Consider the following 22,850-nt stretch of genomic DNA (forward strand, 5'->3'; position numbering starts at 1 on the left):
GATAGAGGACCTCAGAAAAGCAGTGGCACAACTGAACGCCGAGGTTCTCGCATCCAGGAAGAGAGAGGAGGAGGCAGCTGCCGCCTGCAGGGATCTCCAGGTCAGGTTAGACGTGCTGACAAAGCAGACACCCCGGCAGGAGGGAATTGGGTTGGCGAGACGGACAGGCGGGCTGGTCTCTCACTTCGATGGGAACCTGCAACAGTATCCCAACTTTAGAGCCGACGTACTGTGCGCACTGCAACTGCTGCATAAAGACTTTAGAGATGAACAAGAGAGAGTGGGGTTCATCATGTCCCATCTGCATGGGGATGCGAAAGCATGGCTACGCAATTTATGGAGAGATAAGGATCCGGCGCTCCAGAATGCGGATGCCTTTATTAAAGCGATGGATGGGTGCTTTTTATCAAGTATTGACGTGGATCTTGCACGGAAGGAGGTGCATGGGCTGAGACAAGGGAGGGCCAGCGTCAGGCAGTATCATGCCCGCTTTTTCGCCTTGGTCAGTGCCCTGGAGTGGGACAGAGATTCGGCTCCTGTAAGAGACCTCTTTTGGGAGGGGCTGCACAACTCGATTAAAGATGAGATCGCGAGGGGGGAGAGACCCCGAACCACCCAGGAGGTCGTTCAGAGGGCACTGGCAGTGGGGGTGAGGCTGGAAGGACGTCCGTGGAGCAAGGACGAAGGGCGTGGAGGGCGCGAACCAGCCGGGGGCCCCTCCTTCCTTCCCAGAGAAGCAGCGCGGGCGCAATCCACGCCTCCGCCAGGAGGAGGAGCCGAACCTATGGAGGTTGGAGGTGCAAGGGCTCAGTCAGCAACCAGAGCCCTAGCACCGGCAGCAGTGAAAGCGAAGCCTCCTAGAGGGAACAGGAAGTGTTACGTCTGTGAGGAACCAGGGCATATGGCAAAAGAGTGTCCCCAGAGGCCCCACAAGCTCACTGCAGCCTCAGCAATGGTGACTGCAGCAACGCAGCAAGGAGGACCACAGCAGGGAAACGACGCAGTCTGGCTGGAGGAAGAGGCCCTGGGGCCCAGCCAGACGTGTTAGTGCCGCAGTCCCCAGAGATTTTACAGCCCGTGAACCCCCTCCCGCCCAAACCAGTAGTGAGGCTCACAGCATCTCTCCAGCTGCCCAATGGAATCACCATAGACGTGCCAATCACCATTGACTCAGGCAGCAATGCAGACTTTATAGGGCAGGACTTTGTCGACAGGCACGCTGTGCAGTTGCTGCCGGCCACACTGCCCCTGCAGGTTGTCACGGTGGATGGCAGGGAGCTGCTCGGGGGGCAAGTGGTGAAGCAGACACCACCAATGGTGATGCGACTTGGGAATCACAGAGAAATCATCAGCTTCAACGTCACTCAACTATCTGACACGCCCGTTGTATTGGGCATGAGTTGGCTGGACAAGCACAGCCCAACGATGGCTTGGTACCAGAGGCAGCTGACCTTCGGCTCTTCCTTTTGTGCTGAACACTGCATCGTGCCCAGGCAGGAAGGAGAGGAAGAGGAGTCACAGCTGCTGCTAGGCACGCTGCAAGCGATTCCCCACAAGTACGCTGAATTTTTGGAAGTTTTCTGCGAGAAGGAGGCAGACAGGCTACCCCCTCACAGACCATATGACTGCAAAATTGACCTGCTGCCGGGGGCGGCGCTGCCTAAAGGGAGACTGTATTCCATGTCAGAGGACGAACTGCAAGAACTCAAGGAGTTCATTGATCATAATTTGCAGCGCGGCTTCATCCGGGAGTCCAAGGCAGTGGGGGGCAGTCCCGTATTCTTTGTTAAGAAGCGGGACACGCCCCAAAAGAGACTCGTAGTGGATTACAGGATTTTGAACAGTGTGACTAGGCCATCGGACTTCCCCATGCCCCGAATTGACGACCTCCTCGCAAAGGTACGGAAGGGCAGAGTGTTCACCAAGTTGGACCTGCGGGGGGCGTACAACCTCATTCGCATGCGGGAGGGTGATGAGTGGAAGACAGCCATGTTCACGCCACTGGGGACCTACGAATATAGAGTTATGCCTTTTGGATTGCAAAATGGCTCCCACGTTTTTCAAGCATTTATGCATCACGTGTTGGCGGGACTTCTCTACAAGACGTGCGTCTGTTTCTTAGATGACATCCTGATCTTTTCGGAGTCGCAGCAGGAGCATGACGAACACGTCAAGGAAGTGCTGAGCAGGCTAAAGCAACATAGGCTCTACGCCAAGCTGGAGAAGTGCCAATTTGACGTGCCGGAGGTGGATTTTCTGGGCTACAAGCTGTCTGACAAGGGGCTCGCCATGGACAGCGCCAAGGTTCGAGCGGTGTTGGATTGGAAGAGCCCGCGCAACCGGAAGGAGGTCCAACGGTTTGTCGGCTTTGCGAACTTCTATCGCAAGTTTATCAAGGGCTTCGCGATGCAGACGGCGGCCATCACTGACACGCTTAGCTCCAAGAAAAAGAAGTTCATTTGGACAGAGCAGGCGGAGCAGTCCTTTCAGGCACTCAAGCGTCTCTTCGCGTCGGAAGAGCAGCTGCTTCATGTCAACCCCAGCAAGCCGATGAGGGTGGAGACAGACGCTTCGGACAGAGCCGTGGGGGCGGTCCTGCTGCAGAAAGACCCGCAGGGGGTGTGGCGACCGGGAGCGTTTTACTCCAGGAAGCTCAGCAAGTCCGAGCAGAACTACACCATCTGGGACAGGGAGTTGCTGGCCATTCACGCAGCGTTCAAGGCGTGGAGGCACTTTCTGATCGGCGCCAAGCACACGGTGCAGGTTTGCACGGACCACAAGAATCTAGAGCACTGGCGCACGGCACAGTTCCTGAACCAGAGGCAGATACGTTGGGCTGAGTTCTTTGCGAACTTCGACTTCCGAATAGAGTATGTCCCGGGGGACACCAACATCATGGCAGACGCTCTCTCCCGTAAGCCACAGTATCTGGAGGACGCAACACCAGCAGCCGCCATGCACATCTTCGCACCGACAGTGTGGGCGTGCGCCGCGGCGACCGTGGACCTAGAGGCGGTGCGACGAGCGTTGCAGGGGGACTCCTTCGCACAAGCAAAGATGGCAGAGGTGCAAAGGGGCAAGGCAGCGGCCGACGGTTTCCAGCTAAGAGATGGATTGCTCATCCGTAAAGGGGCCATCTACGTGCCGGGAGACGAACTTCGAGCCAAGGTGCTGCAGCAGCTGCACGACGCGCCCACGGCCGGGCACTTTGGCAAGGAGAAGACGGTGGAATTAGTAGCCAGGGATTTCTGGTGGCCTGGAATGAGAGGGGAGGTCGCAGACTACGTGGCGAGGTGTGACACCTGCCAGAGGGCCAAACCAGTGCACAAACCACCGGCCGGACTGTTGGAACCGCTGCAAACTCCGGTCGAACCTTGGGAAAGGGTGGCCCTGGACTTTGTCACGGATCTGCCCAGCTCAAGGGGCAAGACGGCAGTGCTGGTGGTGGTGGACCTGTTTTCCAAGATGGCGCATTTCATTCCGTGTGCTAAGGTGGCCACGGCGGAGCAAACCGCCAAACTGTTCATAGACCACGTGTTCAAGGTTCACGGTCTGCCACGGTCTATTCTGTCCGACCGGGGGCGGCAGTTCATCTCGAATTTCTGGCAGAAGCTGATGGGCTTCCTGAACGTCAAGATCAACCTGGCGTCGGCGAGACACCCGCAGACCAACGGGCAAGCGGAGCGGGTCAATGCCATCATGCAGCAGTACCTGAGATGTTATGCAAATCAACAGCCTGCGACGTGGGTGGATTACCTGCCGCTTGCCGAGTTCGCCTACAACAACACGAAGCACGTGTCCACGGGGGTCACGCCGTTCTTCGCCAACAACGGGAGGCACCCCAGAACCTTCCCGGGACTGGAAAGAATGGGGGAGGGGGAGCCGCAGACAGCAGATGCGTTCGCGTCGGAGCTGCAGGAAGTCCACGATCAGCTGAGGCGCCACCTGGAGCTGGCCAAGCACGCATACAAGGTACAAGCAGACAAGCACAGAAGGGTTGGAGAAGAGCTCCACGTGGGAGACTGGGTTTGGTTAGCAGCCCACGCAGTGCCGGCCAGGTCGTTGGCCAAGAAGAAACTAGGGCATAAACAACTGGGGCCCTACCAAGTCGAAGAGCAGGTCAACCCGGTAGCTTTCAGACTGGCACTTCCGGAGGGTTCCAGGATGCATCCGGTATTCCACAGATCGGTGCTCACTCCCTACAAGGCACCGCACAGGTTCCAGGAACCCGGAACGGCGCCGAGTCCGGCCAGAGACAGAACAGGGCACGCGGGAGTGGCACAGAAGGAGCGCATCAACGAAGTCACGGAGATTTTGGACTCCAGATGGGGGGAAGAGGGGGTAGAATACTTTCTCGCCAAGGAGGGCACCCCGGCCAGTGCGAACAGCTGGGTGCCGGGCTACGCCTTAGACGAACCTCTGCTCAAAGACGAGTTTCATGCCCTCTTCCCACATAGACCTATGCCAGCAGACTTTTTCGACGACTGGCTTTTCACGCCCACGCTTTCGGCCAGCACGTTCCGGGGGTTCGACTCGGACGAGGAACCGACACGAGACGTCCGTTCCCCGGAGGGGTCACCCTCGGGATCCGCCTCAGAACCCTCGTATTGGTGGGACGATAGGCCAGAGGAGCAGTTCCGCAGAAAGTGGCTGGAATGCTCAGGACGAGCAACGCCGCCAGGAGGAAGTGAGGGAGAGACGGACATGGACATTTTCGGGGACGACCCTGGTTTCGAGCACGGCGGCACAGAGATGGAAGCGGAGGTGACCGTCGTCGACGAGAGCAGGGAGGAAGAACCGGAAGACTTCAGATGGAGGCCCGCCACGGGAAGCGACCGATATCCGACGTTCGTCCCTTTGCAACAGCAGCCCCCAGCTCCAGCACCGGAAGGAGGGGAGGGGGGAATGGGGGGCTTCGAGGGGGGGATGGATGTCAGGGGTTTAGGAGCAGAGGCACGGGCAAGGGAGGAAACAGAGAGCGAAGGGGAGGAGGCAGAAGAAAAGATGAGTGATGACGACGACCCGAGATCTCCTAGTCTTTCCAGTGAATCAGAGGATTCACAGAAAGGAGCACCAGTGGCCAGGGCAAGGGGGGCACCCCAGGAAGATAGAGCCAGAAGGGACTCAGGGGGGAGCAGCTGGAAATCGGGACCAGCGTCACCGCCAGGAAGCAGGGAAGAGGAAGGGAGCCAGGGGGGAAGCGCTGGCAGCTCACCACAGGAGGGAGGGCATGAGTCAGGAGTGGCCACACCTCCATCGGGGAGCGAAGAAACGGTTAAGAGGAAGGTGGAAGGTTGGGCGCGCGCGCCAAGTTCAAATGCAGAGGAAGGCGGCGCAGTAAGCAGCCCCGAAAGGGAACCAGGTCCTAAAGCCCGGCGCAAGGAGGCAGGAGGGTCCGGGTCAGCGTCAGAAGAATCCCGGAAGGAGGAGGCCCCGGGGGGTAGAGGGACCCAGAGGAGGACAGTCAGGCGGAAAAGGTGGAGCAAGGCTAGGATATTAAGTTGGTGCTCACGGGGCGGAGACTCAGACGGAGCTTCGCCGATCTAGCTACTAGACGTAGAGTTTGCGCGCAGCAGCGTGAGAATGGAAACTGTAATTCAATAAAGACTTTTACTTAATGATCGCTGGCTAGCGTGATCCTCTGTGAGCTAGGATCTTCAAGCAGCTGTGACAATATCAGTTTCTTTCAGTTTCTCATTTTTTCCAATCTTAAATTCATTTCCTGACATTGACACATCTATGTGCAATTTTCCTTTTCCTTTTAAAAAAAGCCATGTAAATTGATCGGCACATTAATGCAAATTTATCCTAATATACGGATTTTTGATTGCAATTTTGCCAAATTGACACACAAATTTGCCAAAGGTTTTTCTCCAATAAAATGCATTTTCAGGTCATTTTCATTCACATGACCATTTTACGCACACACCATCCTGTCACATGCATTTTTGCATACATTTCTTGGCTTCAAAATCCAGAGAAGTGCTAATTTCAAAAGATGGCTGTGTTCATGTGTTGTTTCAGAAGGTGTAAATTAGGCAAGGGAAACAAAAATGCATTCTATTACCAAAATGAGCATATGAAACAAACGTGCATACAGAAATGTGTATGTTGCGAGAAATCCACATTAAAATGCTGATCAATAATAAGAAGAAGAATCACAAAGTGATATGGAAATGAGGAGAACTGAGAAAGGATAAATAGTGGTGCTGATAACACCAAGGTCACTGGTTTGATCCCCATATGGGACAGCTGCATATCCCTGCATTGCAGGACGTTGAACTAGATGAGCCTCAATGTCCCTTCCAGCTCTACAATTCTATGATTCTATCCCTCTTGCATTAGGCAGCTTCTCTGCCCAGACTATATTTTAACTTGGTTAAAATGGATTACTTATTTTGCAGAGCCTCTGAGACGCTCGATTTCAATAAATAGAACCTTTCTTCCATAAGTTTGTGCCCTGAGTCTTCTTTAAAGGCGTGATGGCAAAATACCCTTCTGTACTTCAACGTTCTTTCCTGACCGGACTTTCCAAGGGGAAGAAATCCAGATTGTGCAGAAGACTGCATTTGTAGAAAGGATAACATTCCAGTGAAAAGAAAACAGGGCCCTGTATTCTTGCAAGCTTTCCCTGACAAGGGGGAAAGGCTATTTTTCAAGCCCCATGGTCACAAATGGGCTATTCTTGGTTCTCTCACTCGTTCTCAATTTTGTTTTTAATAGAGATGATAAAATACCAGGTTCAGAGGCTGGTATTCATAGATGTCTCTCAAAGATGAAAAGAAAACATTTATTTCCTATTTCTGCTTGTGAATCAGAGTGTTCTATTTTAAGGAAAATGCCCTCTGTCGGATTACCGATGAGTTATTACCCCTTATGGAAATAAATGGAGAAATATCACAGAGGTATTCTTAGTCATTCTTTCATTGGGTGTGCACACATCCTCCCCCCCTCCCTGTCTGTCTGTCTCTTGCTTCCCCTCTTATTCCTTATATACCCATGTTTCCAACTCATTCCAAGCACAGTCCCGGATTTCTTGGCACACGTGGACTGAAAGTGACCTCTTAGCCTGCTTCTGATGTCATCCACGGGTTGAGCATCAGAGAGAGAGAGAGAGAGAGAGAGAGAGAGAGAGAGAGAGAGAGAGAGAGAGAGAGGCAGCTGGAAAGGCATTTGCTTTCAGCAGTTTGGACATTTCATAGCCATTTCTAGGACGAAGACCTAGTTCTCTTGAAATGAGTCAGGAAGGGCCATAACTTAGTGGTACAGCATCTGCCTTGCATGCAGAAGGCCTCAGCATCTCTAAGCCTGAAACACTGCCATCCAATAGAGACAATAGTGAAATGGATGGACAAATGATCCGACCTGGAATAGGCAATGCCCTGCATTCCTGTGCAGTAGGGCATCTGCTCTGGATTCAGTCCCAAGCAAAACAGACAATACTATGCTGACTGTGTAAGGCAGCTTCCAGCATTCCTTTGAGCAATGGGAGACAAACCACAGATTACATCAGGAGTTGATGCAAGCAGGACCGGTCCCTTAAAATAAACCCTAGACAGTGTCGCTTGGCTAAAGATCTCTACCAATGTCGCTTTTGAAAGGTCGAAGGTGGTGCTTCTCTTTGAGTCTTGACTCACTAAACATCACCCATATGTGGATCTCAGATCATGCAATGAGATAACAAAGGGTATCTGTGGACAGTGCCATTTAAGGCTGCATAGATAATAAACAGCACTTTCCATTATACAACACCTGCATTTTAAAAATGTAAAAAGGTAAAGGTAAAGGAACCCTGTCAGTTAAGTCCAGTTGCGAATGACTCTGGGGTTGCGGCACTCATCTCACTTTACTGGCTGAGGGAGCCGGTGTTTGTCCACAGACAGTTTTTCTGGGTCATGTGGCCAGCATGACTAAGCCGCTTCTGGCAAAACCAGAGCAGCTCACAGAAACACTGCTTACCTTCCCGCCAGAGCGGTACCTATTTATCTACTTGCACTTTGACGTGCTTTTGAACTGCTAGGTTGGCAGGAGCAGGGACCGAACAATGGGAGCTCACCCCATCACGGGGATTTGAACCGTCAACCTTCCAATCGGCAAGCCCTAGGCTCTGTGGTTTAGACCACAGTGCCACCCGCATCCCAATTTTAAAAATGTATGGATTTGCAAAAAGAAAAAAGAAAATCAAGTTACTTGGAAAATCCCCCCCATAAAAGATCCAACTATTGTATTTTTAAAAAATAATGTCTCCAAGGAGGCAAGACTACTAAGACAGTTACATTCTGGTGATGTAATCCTGCACACACATTAAAAGTACGTGAATCCCCACTGATCTCTATGATGCCAAAAGCCATGTTCACTGCAAAGAGGATCACATGCTTAGCTTCCTTCAGGCTTTCAGTGATGCAAAGCCTTCCATGATTTTGTGGCCAATATTACTCTCCAGGATGTCACTTCTCAGCCTGCTCTTCATTAGCAAAATAAACAATGCTGTGATTAATGTCATTATTTACTCAATAAATGATCTAGATCATTGTGCATGCATGTGTCGCCCCCCCACCTCTGCTCCAGGTTTTGTTTTCAAAGGACCCAGGGGTAATAAAGGGAAAACACAGTGTGATTTATTTCAGGGTGCCGTGACTTGGACGTTCTGTGTCAGCAAGCAAGGGAATAATAAGCTTGAGGGAGGAGGGTGTAAAATGCAATCCCATTGTGCAGCATAACCAAGCGCATTCTACATTTTGGACTGAGTTTTCTTCGCAAGGAAAAAGATAGGCCGGTGTAGGGATCCAAATCGGCTCACATTAATGCATGCTGCTTTTAGAGCCAAATCAGGCATTACTCACAAGTAGGAACAGTTTAATAAAGACCTGTGTAAACCATGCCGCTCCAGGAACAAGGCTAGGTAACATGGTGCTGTTGGACCACAGATCACGTCATCTGGGGCTGAAGTTCAATATCATTGGAAGGACACTGCATTGTCTACCCCAGTCCAGGAGTCACAGATCATGCTTGTTTAATGGAATTTGCAAAAATCAAATTCCACAAGTCTTCCTAGTATGCAGATTGGAAGTGGAGTTATTTATCAGCTTTCACACTTTTCCCAACACATTCCTCAGTGACGACAAAATAAAATAAAAATAAACATATGTTTTAGAAGGTGTATTTTAACATAAAAATGCCATATAAAATCTGGGTTGTAACCAACTACAGTGGTACCTTGGGTTAAGAACTTAATTCGTTCTGGAGGTCCGTTCTTAACCTGAAATTGTTCTTAACCTGAGGTACCACTTTAGCTAATGGGGCCTCCTGATGCCGCTGCACCACTACCACATGATTTCTGTTCTCATCCTTAGGTAAAGTTCTTAACCTGAGGTACTATTTCTGGGTTAGCAGGGTCTGTAACCTGAAGCGTCTGTAACCTGAAGTGTCTGTAACCCGAGGTACCACTGTATGTCTTGTTCTGAGTAGGTCCACTTGAAATCAACAGTGCTAATTTAGCCATGACCATTAATCACATTATATTAAAATATGAAAGTGGAATTTGTTCAGATTAAAAAATAAATAAATCACAGATTCTCATAAATGGATGGAATTAATATCTGGATGAACATGTGCAAGACTGTGCAAAGAACATGTGCACATTTGTTCAAAACACTGACCTCACCTGCCCTCAGTGATAGCATCATGTAGCCAAATTATGATTTGGTTATGTCAACCCATTTGGTTATATTTACTGTTGTCATGCCAGGTATAGCGTCGTGACATCAGTATGTGGTCCCTGATAGGTTGCGCTGTTCTAAGCGATTCTTAATTCAAGCAACAGCATTAGCGAACAAACACCACATATTGTTAAAACAGTGAATAAAATCTGGTGAACGTTTGGTGGAGCCCCAGTAATGATCGCTGCTAATGAGGAGAACGGAAGATGGAGCAAATAAAGAAGCTGATAGCTATCTGAAGTCCAATGGGGTTTTTTTGGGTAGCTAAGAATTATTTGCATTAGGAGACAAAGATTTGTTGCTTTCTGTAGTAGCTGAAAAAACAAAGGAGCTTTGAAGAAATGTGAGGTGCTCCCAGGAAAGTGTGTGTTCTCTCACGTCCACTGCGAAAAATAAAAATTAATAGCATTGGAAAGTCAACAACATTTATGATAGATAATAGAAAGGGCCTGTACTGAGTCTCACGTTCAGGAAAGAAAGGAGATATGAAGCATTACCGAGTATGTGAAAATAAACAAAGACTTTTATCAGAAGAAGAAAAGGACAAAAGTTTGCTGCAAGGTTATGGAGAAGTAATATAGGCTCTTGTTAGCTTGCATGGAACTTCCAAGAATTAAGAGCAATTTAGGGAATCTCAAACATCCAGGATTTTGCAACCTTGACACAAAACCACATATATTTGCTATGGCAGATGTCCCAAAGAGGGAATGGGTTGAGAACCTTATACAATATGACCTTACCCATTTGCAAACAGAATTGTAACTAACTTTTTCCATTGAAATCAATGGGACATCGCTGTGCTTCCTTGGATCCTGTCCATATATGCTTATTCCGGACAACCTGCTAAGTCAGCCCAAGAGCCCAGAAAGAGCTCAGCTGGATTATGACCAAAGCTCAGCCTTCTCCAGTTGCAAGGGATCCTTTTTCAACCCAAAGTCCACATTCCTTTCTGGTCTACCTTGTGGCAGGCAGTGGGGAAGGTCACATGCCAATGGTGGATGTGGCCAGAGGCAAACGTGAAGAGGGAAACAACTAGAAATGTGACCTTTATATAGTAGGCTAGTTTCAACAATCACGCCTCTCTATATCTTCTAGCCAGGCAAGCAAGGGAGTCAAGTCCAGGGACGTATACCACTCAGGAAAAACACTCAGGCTGCAAAGGAGGACCAGTGAGGAGTGTGACCTGGCGACAATCCTGAGGACCATATAGATCAGGCCTGGCCAAACTTGGCCCTCCAGCTGTTTTGGGACTACAATTCCCATCATCCACTGGTCCACTGGTCCATCATCCACAGCTAGGGATGATGGGAATTGTAGTCCCAAAACAGCTGGAGGACCAAGTTTGGCCATGCTTGATAATAGATAGACCTGGTGGGATGCATTTGGTCCTGAGCTTGCAGTTCCCCACTCCTGACCTAGTCCAACCACTTGTTTTCACAGTGGCTGCCATATGCTTTCAGAAGCCCACCAGCTTGGCAATGAAGGCACAACAGTCAGACAGTGCCCAGTGCTGTCTGTTTCAGGGATAGGCAACATAGCTTCCTTCAGATGATGGAGGCTTGGAGCAATGGGAGTTGGAGTCCAGAAACATCTGGAGGACACCACATTAACTACTCCTGCTCTGCTCTAACTGGCAGCAGCTTTCCAGGGTATCAGATGGAGAAGAGACTTGTACACCACCTGCTCTCTTGTCCGTTTAACCAGAGGTACCAAGCCCCAAACATGGGACCTTCTACATGCGAAATATGTGTTACCCTAATAAATTATGGTCTCTTTCCATTAAAAAACAACAACCCTCAAATGTTGTATCCAAAGTTAGTCCTACTCAGCCTAGACCCATTAAAACAAATGGACCTAAATAGACATGTCCATTAATTTTAATGTGTCTACTCTGAGTAGGAGTAGTGTGGGCTACAACACCACGTTGCTGTTGTTATTTTCTTGGAACTTTGGAATGTTCCATTGAAAAGCATTTTTTTTTAAGGTTTATGTGTATATACAATTTAATGTTTACTGGTGGATTTAGAGGGCTGAGTAAGGACTAATTTAGGTCCCGCTGAAACCAGGAGGACAAATTAGTCATGACTGAAGTTCCATTTGTTTTGAAGACCAGGCTAACCTAGCCTGGATGCAACCCAGGGATGTCAGAAATGCATGTACACAATGGATACTATTTATTGCCTCAACATCCATCAGGGACAATTTAATGATTTACATTTTTAGAAGTATCTGCCAGGGCTGGGCCGTGGGAAGCAGCCTGGAGCCGAAGTCAGAAGGCTGGGAACTAGGATTCAGGACTAGAGAGCAATTGGGCAGGACCAGAGAACGAGCAAAAGAGGCCAGATCGAACAGTAGGCCAGAAACGCAGTACACACATACATACACAGGTATGCACAGGTGAGCAGTGCCTGCCTCCTCATCTGAGCCATGCAGATCAGTTGAGGGAAGGGTTATCACAGCAGCTGCTGGTGCCCACTGGGACTGGCAGGGCAAAACAGCAGAGAGGTTGAGCCAGAGCTAATGATAGGCAGAGCCAACTCATTCTAATTTTGTCCCCAACCTCCTCTCTGGTCAACTCTAGAAGGGCAACACCAACACTTATTTATTTCGTTTTCTTTCTACTACCACCAAAATCAGTGGGGTCTTATGAAGATGGGGGCAGAAAAGTTGCTTGGGGAGATAGATCAGCCTCTACCCCAGGGCTGGGGGTGGGCAGGCTACCCACCTCTGCTTTAGAACCATGAGGTTGAGAAATTCTCCATCCTGTTTTAAGTTTCTGGAAACAAGAAGAATTGCCGGCAAAAGAAGAATGGAGGATGAAACTGATGGACTATGCAGAATTAGATAAATTAACAGAAAGAATTCGAAATCTGCTGGACCAGAGATTCACAGAAGACTGGCATAAATTTACGGACTATTTGGAGAGTAATTGTGATGATCATATTACGCTTGTAGGTTTGCAAGAAGGTTTGTAAGGTGGACTATTTGAAATATTGCAAAAAAGGTAATGAGGGGGACTGTTAGTTAAGATAATTAAAGGCAATAGGAATTTAAGAAATGCAGAATAAGTGGTAAGAACGGAAGACCATCAGAGGGGCTGATGGAAGTCCAAAAAGATTGTATAAGATATGAAGTTCTGTTGTATGAATGATAACTAATATGTAAAAATTATACATATATATAAAAGAGAAAGTCTCCATCCCAAACTGAGTGACAGCCAGGAGTTTTAGGGAGAAGATTTTTTTAAAAAAGTGCACCAGGTATCTGACTCCACATGAAACCCTCTGAACAAATGAGCAGCCTAGAGCATCTTTTCCCAGCCTTGAATCCCCAGATGTTGTTGGACTATGACTCCTATGGTCCTTGACCACTGCCAATGCTGGCTGGGGATGGTGGGTGATTTAGTCTACCGAAGGGGAAAGCTGGACTAAAGCTACAGTAAGTCTCTAAAGGGGCTGTATATGCGGCCTTCAGAAGTTGCCTCTGTTTAGCGGCCAACCAACACTCCCCCCCCCACATACAACTGACGTGCTGCGCTCCTTAAGGAATGTTTTCCTTCATTCCACAAGGTGTTTCCGTTTAGCTCATAAAATGTATATTTTAATGTGTGCAAATCCAGGCCTGCCTTTGTGTCCACACCCTGCTTGGAATGGCCTGATATTTCCAAGGCTGAAAAAAAAAAGAGGAGGTGGGAAGGAGGATGTTTCTGCAAGCAACTCCGTAAGGTGGTGCTAATCAAACATTCCGAAAGTTATGAGATTCACGGTTGAAGCATCCCAGGGCAGGAAAATCTTCTGAGGCACCTTTGTTAAACGCAGTGGAAAGCTGTTGAGAGATTTGGCAAAGGATCCTTCCCCCCCCCCCAACCATTTTTGGGGGGAGTGGGAGGAGGTAGTTTTGATAGGTTAATCATATTTATTCCTCCATTCAATAATCCATTCACATGTGTTGTGTTGCGTGTGATTGGTTCTTCTTGGCCAACCTGAGCAGAAGTCCTGATTCATTGACAGATGGTGGGAAGGTTAGGGATGGTGTGTAAAATTCCAGAGATTGCAGCCATCTAAGTTCTACTTAGAGGAAACCGGCTGGAATGAATGGACCTAAGTTAACCACGCCTATTAATTTCAACAGGCTCACTCTGAGTAGGATTATGTTGGATACGAACCCAGATTTGGCTAGTTAAACCTGTCATCTGATTAAATGACTGATGGGAAGCCTGCAGCCCTCTCAGACTTCAGCTCCCATCAGCCCCAGCCAGCATGGCCCATACTCATAAATGGTGGGAACTGAAGGCCCAACAACCACTGAATGGATTTCCATTTGAGTTGAGTATTCGATTAAGTAATAAGTGGCAGCAGTGGAGAATGGGCAAGGAGCTGATTTGTTGTTGAATTAAACCTGCATGGTTTTGTCTATTGGGGTGGGCAGGCTTCAGCATGAAATGATGGGACATTTGCTTTGCTTGAACAAACATTCACCCAGTTCAGCATCCCATGTTCTGATCCATCCACAACAGGGACTCAAACAGCCAAGTGATGCAGTGGGTGAGGGGCTACAGGACTGTGGAAAGGTCCAGGTGAGCAACTTGCTCCAACAAAGGCTTTCTCATGCCCGCCCACCCACCTGAAGAGTGTGAGCCCTTAAAGCAGTGGTTCTCAACCTGTGGGTCCCCAGATGTTGTTGGACTACAACTCCCATCATCCCTGACCACTAGGAATGATGGGGGTTGTAGTCCATCAACATCTGGGGACCCACAGGTTGAGAACCACTGCCTTAAAGGCTGCTCCACAACCCCAGCTTGAACGCAAGAATTTCTTCTCCTAACCTCTCCCTTTGCCGCTGGGCAAGCAAAGTAGAGCAGGAAGTACTTAAACCTTCAGGTGACTTGGCCTTAGGGGAACTCACCTGTTGGGGTCCTGTCTCGCATTCCAAAGCCCCTGCTCACAGGTTGATTATCACAAGCCCACTCCAATTCACAAGTAGATAAGAGTGTAAGGAGAGCCCTGCAGCTGCATCAGGTCAAAAGCCCAACTGGTCCAGCAGCCTTTTCTCACAGTGGCCAACCAGATGCCCATTATGGGAAAGCCTGACAGGAGGACTTGAGCGCAGCAGTTTTACATGTTTCGAATGGCTGTTTCAAACTCTTTTTCACCGATATGTGGTTTTACCCTTTTCGCAAACCACTTTGCGGTTGTCGCTTTGCATTCGTGGTATATTAATTTTATGAAATAAATAGGAAATAAATGAAATGCTCTCTCCTCGCCTGTGATTCCAGCAACTGGCCTTCAGAGGACTGCTGCCTCTGATAGTGGTGGTTTAACACACCTGATGTGGAAAGTAGCCACTGATAGCTTTATCCTCTGGGAATTTGCCTAATACGCTTTCAGGCCCACCCAAGCTGGTGTCTGTCACTCCCTTTTGTGACAGCAGCTTAACCATGCACAATTCTGTAGCTTTGTGCCTGTCCTGAACCTTCCAATGCCCAGCTTCACTGGATGCCCATGAGTTGTAGTCTAATCAAACAGGGAGAAACGCTTTTCTCTGCCTTCTTTCTCCCCTCCATGAATTCCTCAGCCAGTGGCACAGGAGCCTTAAGACTTGGCTGCCCCGTCCTTTTTCCAGGCATGAGACTGGGGCCATGCCACAGCCAGATGCCTCTGAAAGTGTCCAAAGTAAACTGTTTATGCATCGCATTCAGGATGTGAAAAACCCTTGCCACTTCATGCATCTGACACTTGGCTCTACAATAAATCAGCCAGATCTTTTACATGCCACAGCTCTCAATGCCTTTTCCACCGGCACCTTGCTAACAAGGCCGCTCTTCTGGAATCTGTCCCCATGGAAAGCATCACACTTTTGCCTTGTGAAGAGGAAATCCTCCACCCTCCCAACACCTTTGGGGTACAAGGGAGGAGGGAGTGGAGATGTACAATGGCAGCAGGAATGCCAGCGTAAGAACTCGGAAAGTCACACATGTAAGAGGAAGGAAGGTTGGGTGAGGATGATCTGGTTCCTAGCCAGATTCTTTTAACAATGCTCAGATTAGGAGAAGAGCAACATCCGGTGATTGCCAGGAACAATATTTATCCTCACAGGTGAATGGGACCACCACAACTGCCAACCGGAAAAATGTCTATCCTTGTTGATCAAGTATTATATACAAAAGTCACCACCAATGACAGTCAGCGGTGGATACATGCAATGGTGGCTAGTGCTCACTGGGACTGATAGGGTGGAAGGCAGGGAGCTCAACAGTCGGGGGAGCCAGAGCCAATGATGGACAGAACCATTGCTTCCTACCAGCCCACACGAGTTTGCAAGCCCTCCATGGCAGATCATGTGGATTCTAACCTTTCGCATGAGATGAGAGGACCTGGCTGAGATGAGAGCAGGCTGGCATTGCCACTGTGCTCTAATGGACCAGCCTCCTGTGGATATATGGAATCACTATTCAAAACAGAGGTGCTCAAAAATGTGAGCATCCATGCTCAATGCAGAGGTGGCCTCATCCAAGGTAGGCACAGACCACCTGTTGAGCTTGCAGAGACTCGAACCACAGCTTGCACTCCTATCCAGGGGTCTACCAGGCTCACAACTCCCACCTATAAAAGACAGCTCCATGCAGCCCAGGAAATGCAGGAGCTGAATGGTGCTGCCTGCTCTGTTCCCTCTTCCTTCTCTCCCTCTCTGAAGTACATTCCCCCTCTTGGGGAAGAAAGGGGGTCAGGAGGAACTTGGCTGCAAGAAGAAGAAGAAGAAAAAGAAGAAGAGGAGGAGGAGGAGGAGGAGTAGTAGTTTGGATTTGATATCCAGCTTTACCACTACCGGAAAGAGTCTCAGAGCGGCTAACATTCTCCTTTCCCTTCTTCCCCCACAACAAACACTCTGTGAGGAGAGTGGGGCTGAGAGACTTCAAAGAAATGTGACTAGCCCAAGATCATCTAGCAGCTGCATGTGGAGGAGTGGAGACGCGAACCCGGTTCACCAGATTACGAGACTACCGTTCTTAACCACTACACCACACTGGCTCTCGAGGAACTGGGCTGCAAGAGTGCTTCAGCCGATGCTTTAAAATGGGGTGCTGGTGAAGCTGTGGCCCTACAGGTGTTGCTGGACTACAATCCCCATCATCCCTGGTCATCAGTCATGCTGGCCAGGGCTGACGGGGGTTAGAGTCCAGTAACATCTAGTTGGCTGCAGGTTTCCTACCTTTGCTTTAATAAGTGTTTTCTATGAAGCAGCCCCACAGAGGTTTTTTTTTGGGGGGGGGTGAGAAAGTGGTAGCTTCCCATAGATTCCCATACCTAGCTAAGAATGTACTTATTCACACAGAATGGCCAGGATACAGAGGTCTCAGTTTGGTGACAAGAGTCCCCTGCTTAAGAAAGCCTTGCTGTGTGAGTTTTAGGTTTTGTGTGTTCGAGGTTAACACAGGTCCCAGTCAGTTTTGCTTTTGGACGGCTTCCCTGCCTGTTGAGAGAAGAAGTTCCTAAAACCAGCAGCGCCTTTCCGACAGGTTTAGTGGGAAGCAAATGCAACCTGTCAAGCAGCTACATCACGTGTTTGTCTTGACTCTCACCCAGGACAGGAAGCAAAAACCCCAGCAGTTCCATTTATTGCCTGACCAAAAAAAATAGGAGCTCTCAAAAATGTTCCTAGAAAGTGAGCTGCTTTTCTACTTCCAGTTTTCCTGTCGAAGTTAAAAGAAAATTGTCCATCATGTTTATATTGGGGGGGGGGGCAGGACTTCTCATACCGGCTAGAGATATTCAGCAGTAAGTTCAATAACTGTTTACAAAAGCAGGTTTTAAAAGCTTTGCTGTCAGAAACTGAACATATAACTAGGTCTGTGTGCACAGCATTCTATGCAGTGTTGTTGTTCTTAAAACACCTACACATTCTGTTCCAAGTATATTCAGATTCTATGCATCTGGAAAACAGAGAAAACCTGTCTTCCTTTGCAAGAGTTTCTTAGCCCTCCTGCTAGCATGGTACAGAGTAGTCAGAATGTCAGCATAGGACCTGGGGGACTAGGGTTCAAATCCCTGCTCAGCCATGAAGCTCACTGGGGTGACCATGGGCCAGCCACTGTCCCTCTGCTTAACCTACCTCACAGGGTTGTTGTGATGGGGAGGGGCAGAACCATGTAGCCACCTAGGAGAAATGGTGGGATAGAGATGGAAAACAATAAAGAAGAAGAAGAGTGTGACTAGCCCAAGGTCACCCAGCAGCTGTATGTGGAGGAGCAGGGAATCGAACTTGGTTCACCAGATTACGAGTCTACCGCTCTTAACCACTACACCACACTGGCTCTCAAACAAATAAGGGGGGGGGAGGTTCTCAAGGGTCTGATGATAGCAGGTGGACATTTGCTTCCCCACCCCCAAATGCCAGCAAGCCCAACCCCTGACCACTACCCTCCTTTTAAACCAGCATTCCCATCAGTGCTGAACTTTGAATTTCCCACAAAGCCCTTAAAAAAGCCATTTCTCCAGAATTCAATCTTATGAGGCTGTGGACCCTATAAAGAATGGCTGTGGAATGTCCAAAAAGTGTGTTTGTGGGACTGAAACCGAATCATTCATAACAATCAATAATCATTGCACAATAAAAATCAGAATATCCATGAAGACATGAAATCAACAAAGCCACTCTTCTTCCCAGTCCTGGAGGTCATCCAACATCAAAGACTGCACCTTCCTCCAAAGCCAAACCAATCACTATCGTATTAGTCAAAAGCCTTCTTACCTCCCATCCAAAGTTTGCTTCTTTCAACGTCGTCCTTGGAAAGGTCATGTAAGGCCCGAATCTTTCCCCAATTTCAATCTTCTTTTTGGTCCAGATGCCCAGCCCTGCCCCTGGAATGGAAGACTCCCTCAGCTCAAAGTCGGGCGGGATTGGAATGTCATCGGGGATGTAGACGGGAGCTTCGTACGGAGAGCCTTCCTTGGGGTTGAAGTCCTCTCCGGCGGGGAAAGGGGATGGCGGCCCCACGGGGATGGGGGACATGATGCTGTCCTCAGTCTCCTCCTCCCCGCTCTCGCCTGCTAGGAGGTCTGCCTCGGTTTCATACATGTTGTTCACAATCTCGTTGTCACCTTGAAAACACACACACACAAACAGAAAGGGATAAGTGGTGAGATCCTCTTGGGCAAAGGGAATAGTCAAGCACTCCCTGGGTACCAAGGCAGCGAGATTAGCCTCAGAAACAGGCCTCTGTGGAACCAGGGGAGGACCTGACAGGCTTCACAAGGACTGCTGCTGCCCAGCAGAGAATGCTGCTTCTTATGCCCTTTTAAAATGTGTTGGGGGTATGTGTTATTGTTATTTTAGAGCCGCCATACGTCTGTATTTCCCTGGATATGGCCAAGATTTCAAAGGTGGAATTGACATCGGGGGGGGGGGGATTTCTAAAAGGTGGCGCTTTGCCCTTGGTGTCAATGGCAAGTCAATGGGAAAATTGTGTATTTTTGGCATTTTTGTTGAAAAGAAAAGTTTTTTTAAAAAGGAAAAAAAAGAAAAAGAAAAGTTCAACAACTTGGGGATCTTCCTAAAAAAAAAAAGCTCAACAAATTGGGGTGTCCTGGTTTTTTTTCCCTTTTTGAAAAATGGCAACTCTGTGTTTTTTGTACTTTTATATTTTATCCTGTGAACTGCCCTGAAACCTGTGGGTATAGGGCGGTATATAAATTCACTAAATAATGATTTAAAAAATGCTAGTTGAAGATTCTGTTGACTCCATCAACCACTGACATTGTTGAAAGAGATAGAAAGGACCAAGCTTTGCATGTGGAAGGTCCCAGCATCTCCAAGTAGGGATGGAACCCTGGAGAGCCTCTGCCAGTCAGTGTAGACCAAGGGTCTGAGAATAAGGGTAAGGCTAGGGATGAATTTGAGCAAGGAACACATGGGGACAGAGTGCTACATTTACTATTTCCCTTTTACACTTCTATGCATTTTAGCAAAGCAAAAGCCATGCATATATCAGCTTCGCAGGCCAAGATGTGTGCATCTGAATGAACTATGTAAGGCCATGTTTATTTTTTGCAAGCAAGGGCAATTCCTGAGTCACAAGCAGCTCATCTTTGCAAACTTACTGGGAAAGTACATATTCCTTTATTGTTCAAAAAAATATGCCTCCCTCTCTCTCTCTCTCCACCTCCCCCAACAATGTTATAGTCCTACCATGTTCCTGTAGTATAACCATGCCACCCGCAGTTCAGGCTTGGCCACAGATGCCATTCAAAATCCATGTCTGGATCTGGTTCAGTGAGTTACTCGAAAGGAGGTGAGCAGCCAACCTGCCCTTGAAGCCATGCCTCTTGCTTTTATGCCCTGCTCGGCAAGCCATAGAGAACAGTTTCTCCTTGAACACAACAGCATCGCCAGCATATGCACAACTGTACTCAGATGTAGGGATAGGTGAATGTTTCTGTTTTAGTTTATCTCAGTTACTTATCGTTCTAATAATAAGCTCATTTCTCCACATCTCCACATCAGTGTGTGTGTGTGTTTTTGTGAAAATTCATCAGAATTTTAGTGTGAAAACACAGATAGGTAGGTAGGTAGCAATTTTGCCAAACATACACAGTTTCACAAAGCAATTTGCACTAATATAATGCATTCTGGTATGTTATCTTCACCAACATACGTATTTATGTGCACGCTTTACCCTGGTATATGCATTTTTGCAAGCATGTGGGACTGCCCTTGAAGCTAACCCAGAAGTTGCAACTAGTCCTGAATGTGGTGGCTCGACTGCTAATGTATAAACTGAGTAAGTAAGTCAAAGGTTTGGTAAAGGACCTGGGCTGCAGAACAGTCATTCAAAAGTACTGAGTTCAATGAAAATTGGGTTTTTGACCATGAATCTAATTTCATTCAATACAGCAGGTTGGGTTAATAAGCTGACGGATAGGAATTTGTCAAAAAGAAACCGGGAGCTAGCTAGCTAGATATACGACTGAAGTTAAACTCGTCTCTCCACTGCAGTGTACATATTACTCGATTAGAAAAAACAAAACCCTTCACATCAGGAAGAAGGTTTGCCTGTGATTGAATCCTGGGTTACGGCAGGGTGGTGGAAATGTGCTTCTCGGTTTAATGGCTGCAGAAAAATAGATTCATAATCCGCTTACAAACAGAGCCCTTCAGGAACTATTTCAGATCTATTCTCTGCAGAGAAAACAAAAAGACCCAAACCTTTAAAAGTCATGTGGCTAAAACACTTATTTAATTTAGGAGCATTCAGAAGAGTAATTATGAGCCTACAAGTGGGTAGGGGTGTCTTTTATTTCTTCTTCCACTGATTTGTGCCTTCCGCTCACAAAAGCAGCAAAGAGCCGCAGCTGTTTCCCTCATGCACTAAAGTTCTATGTTGTTTGGGAGCAGAGGGAGAGAGAAAACACCCCCAGAAAACATTCAAATAGGACATATGCAGAACAAACGTAAAATTGCAAGGGAGAGCAATTAGCTGAATTAGTCAGAGTAAGTGACCACATCAAGGAACCAACAATGCGTCCGGTCAGGAGGGAGCACGGCACCCTCAGTTGCAAGGGAACTGTAGCACGGATGGAAGACGCTCAGCACCATACAGGAATGAACCGTGCACTGTGTCCTCTGTTGTTACTTTTAAACACACACACACACACACACACACACAGGCTAAATACCCTTAATCTAGCAAAGTCGTTCTCCCTCCGCCCAACCCCAAGAGCAATTAGGAAATTAGTGTGATTATTTTAGCAGGCTGCAAATTGCGACACTTAAAACTGGGTTGCAAAGGAAGGCTGTAATTCCGCAGTCACCCGTTACATCCCCTTTCTGCTCTTTCACTTGCTTGTTTGTTTGTTTTGCTAAAATGCATAGAAAGGGAGGGGGGAGAGCAACCTGTTCGATGAGCTTCTGAAGAAAAGTTAAAAATAACAATTCAATGGAAACCGCTAAATGTCTCTAGCTAGATTTCTGCGTTCTGCCGGATTCTCGAAGATGCTGGGTTGTCTGCAACTAAGTTTTACCCAGAGCAAACCCACTGAAATTAATGGACATGTGTCTGTTATAGGACTAACGTTGGATACAAACCGCTAGAACTCCATTGCCTACCTCTACCCCTGTTGACACGGACAGGCCATTTCTGCTACTCAAGGCAGTGGCTCCAAACCGCACAATACGTTTAAAGCACTCTGGTGCCACTTTGAACAGTGGTAGAAGAACCCTGGGAACTGTAGCTTGTTAAGGGTGCTGAGAGACATCAGGAGACTCCTGTTCTCCTTTACAGAACTACAACTCCTAGAATTCCCTAGGAAGACGGATTGGCTTTCAAACCATTCTGAGAGCTGTCCTAGGCAGAGATGTTACCAGGGATTGAACCTGGTACAAAAAGTGGATGCTCCATCACTGAGCTATGGCTCTGAGATAGCATGTTGCTCTATGAGCCTGGCAATGTAGAAAGGTACAGGTAGGGCTATGAGACCCGGACCAACAGTATATGTTAAGCTTTTAAATAAATAAATAAAACCCTTTCATATGTGGCAATCGGCTGGGCTGTGTCCCCCCCCCTTCTCAATTTTTGGGGGGTGGGTGGGGTGGGGTGGGGAGAACAAATTTACCTTTCCCCAGCCCAGCCATCAGCTGCAGGCTCCCTGCTTTCTTTTGCCATATTTCCCTCCTCGCTCCCCGCACCCCCCTCCCCAGAATAACAATCCAACAACTGCCTCATTGTGGACTCTGGAGCAATGTGCGGGACTCCTAGCGAGAATATTAATGGCTGACCTCTGATGTAATCGGGGAAGGGGAGGGAGGGAAATAGCACCCGACCGAAATTGCAGTTTTCACTTCAGCGTGGAAAGGCATTTTTTGTGCTGCCGAATAGGAGCAGAGCAGTTATAACAGCAGGGCTCGACTTTTAAGGAATGAATCTTTCATCCCTTTTATATTCTCAAAACGGGGCCTCTGGCCTCTGAGAAATATTCCCCTCCTTTTCTTTTGAGGCCTCATAAACGCTTATTCTGAAAATCATTGCTTTGGATCACTAAAGGGATAGGAAGGAGGATTTTTTTGTTGCGTGCATTCCGGGGCGAATGCATCTATCGCTTATGTACGTTTCCTTCAGCGAGAGAGAAAAAGAGAAAG

General features: G+C 48.1%; 1 protein-coding gene across 5 annotated transcripts in view; it reads right to left on the reverse strand.

Moving 5' to 3' along the window:
* Positions 1-22,850, reverse strand: part of PRDM16 (PR/SET domain 16) — a 473,218-nt gene that overhangs the window by 280,756 nt on the left and 169,612 nt on the right. For all 5 annotated transcript variants that reach the window (XM_081201404.1, XM_081201406.1, XM_081201407.1 and 2 more), the window contains exon 2: positions 18,468-18,817. In XM_081201404.1, coding sequence (XP_081057530.1) covers positions 18,468-18,817 — 350 coding nt within the window. The remainder of the gene's footprint in view (positions 1-18,467; positions 18,818-22,850) is intronic.

This window comes from Podarcis bocagei, assembly GCF_964188305.1.
Source record: "Podarcis bocagei genome assembly, chromosome: 7".
Lineage (NCBI taxonomy): Eukaryota > Metazoa > Chordata > Lepidosauria > Squamata > Lacertidae > Podarcis > Podarcis bocagei.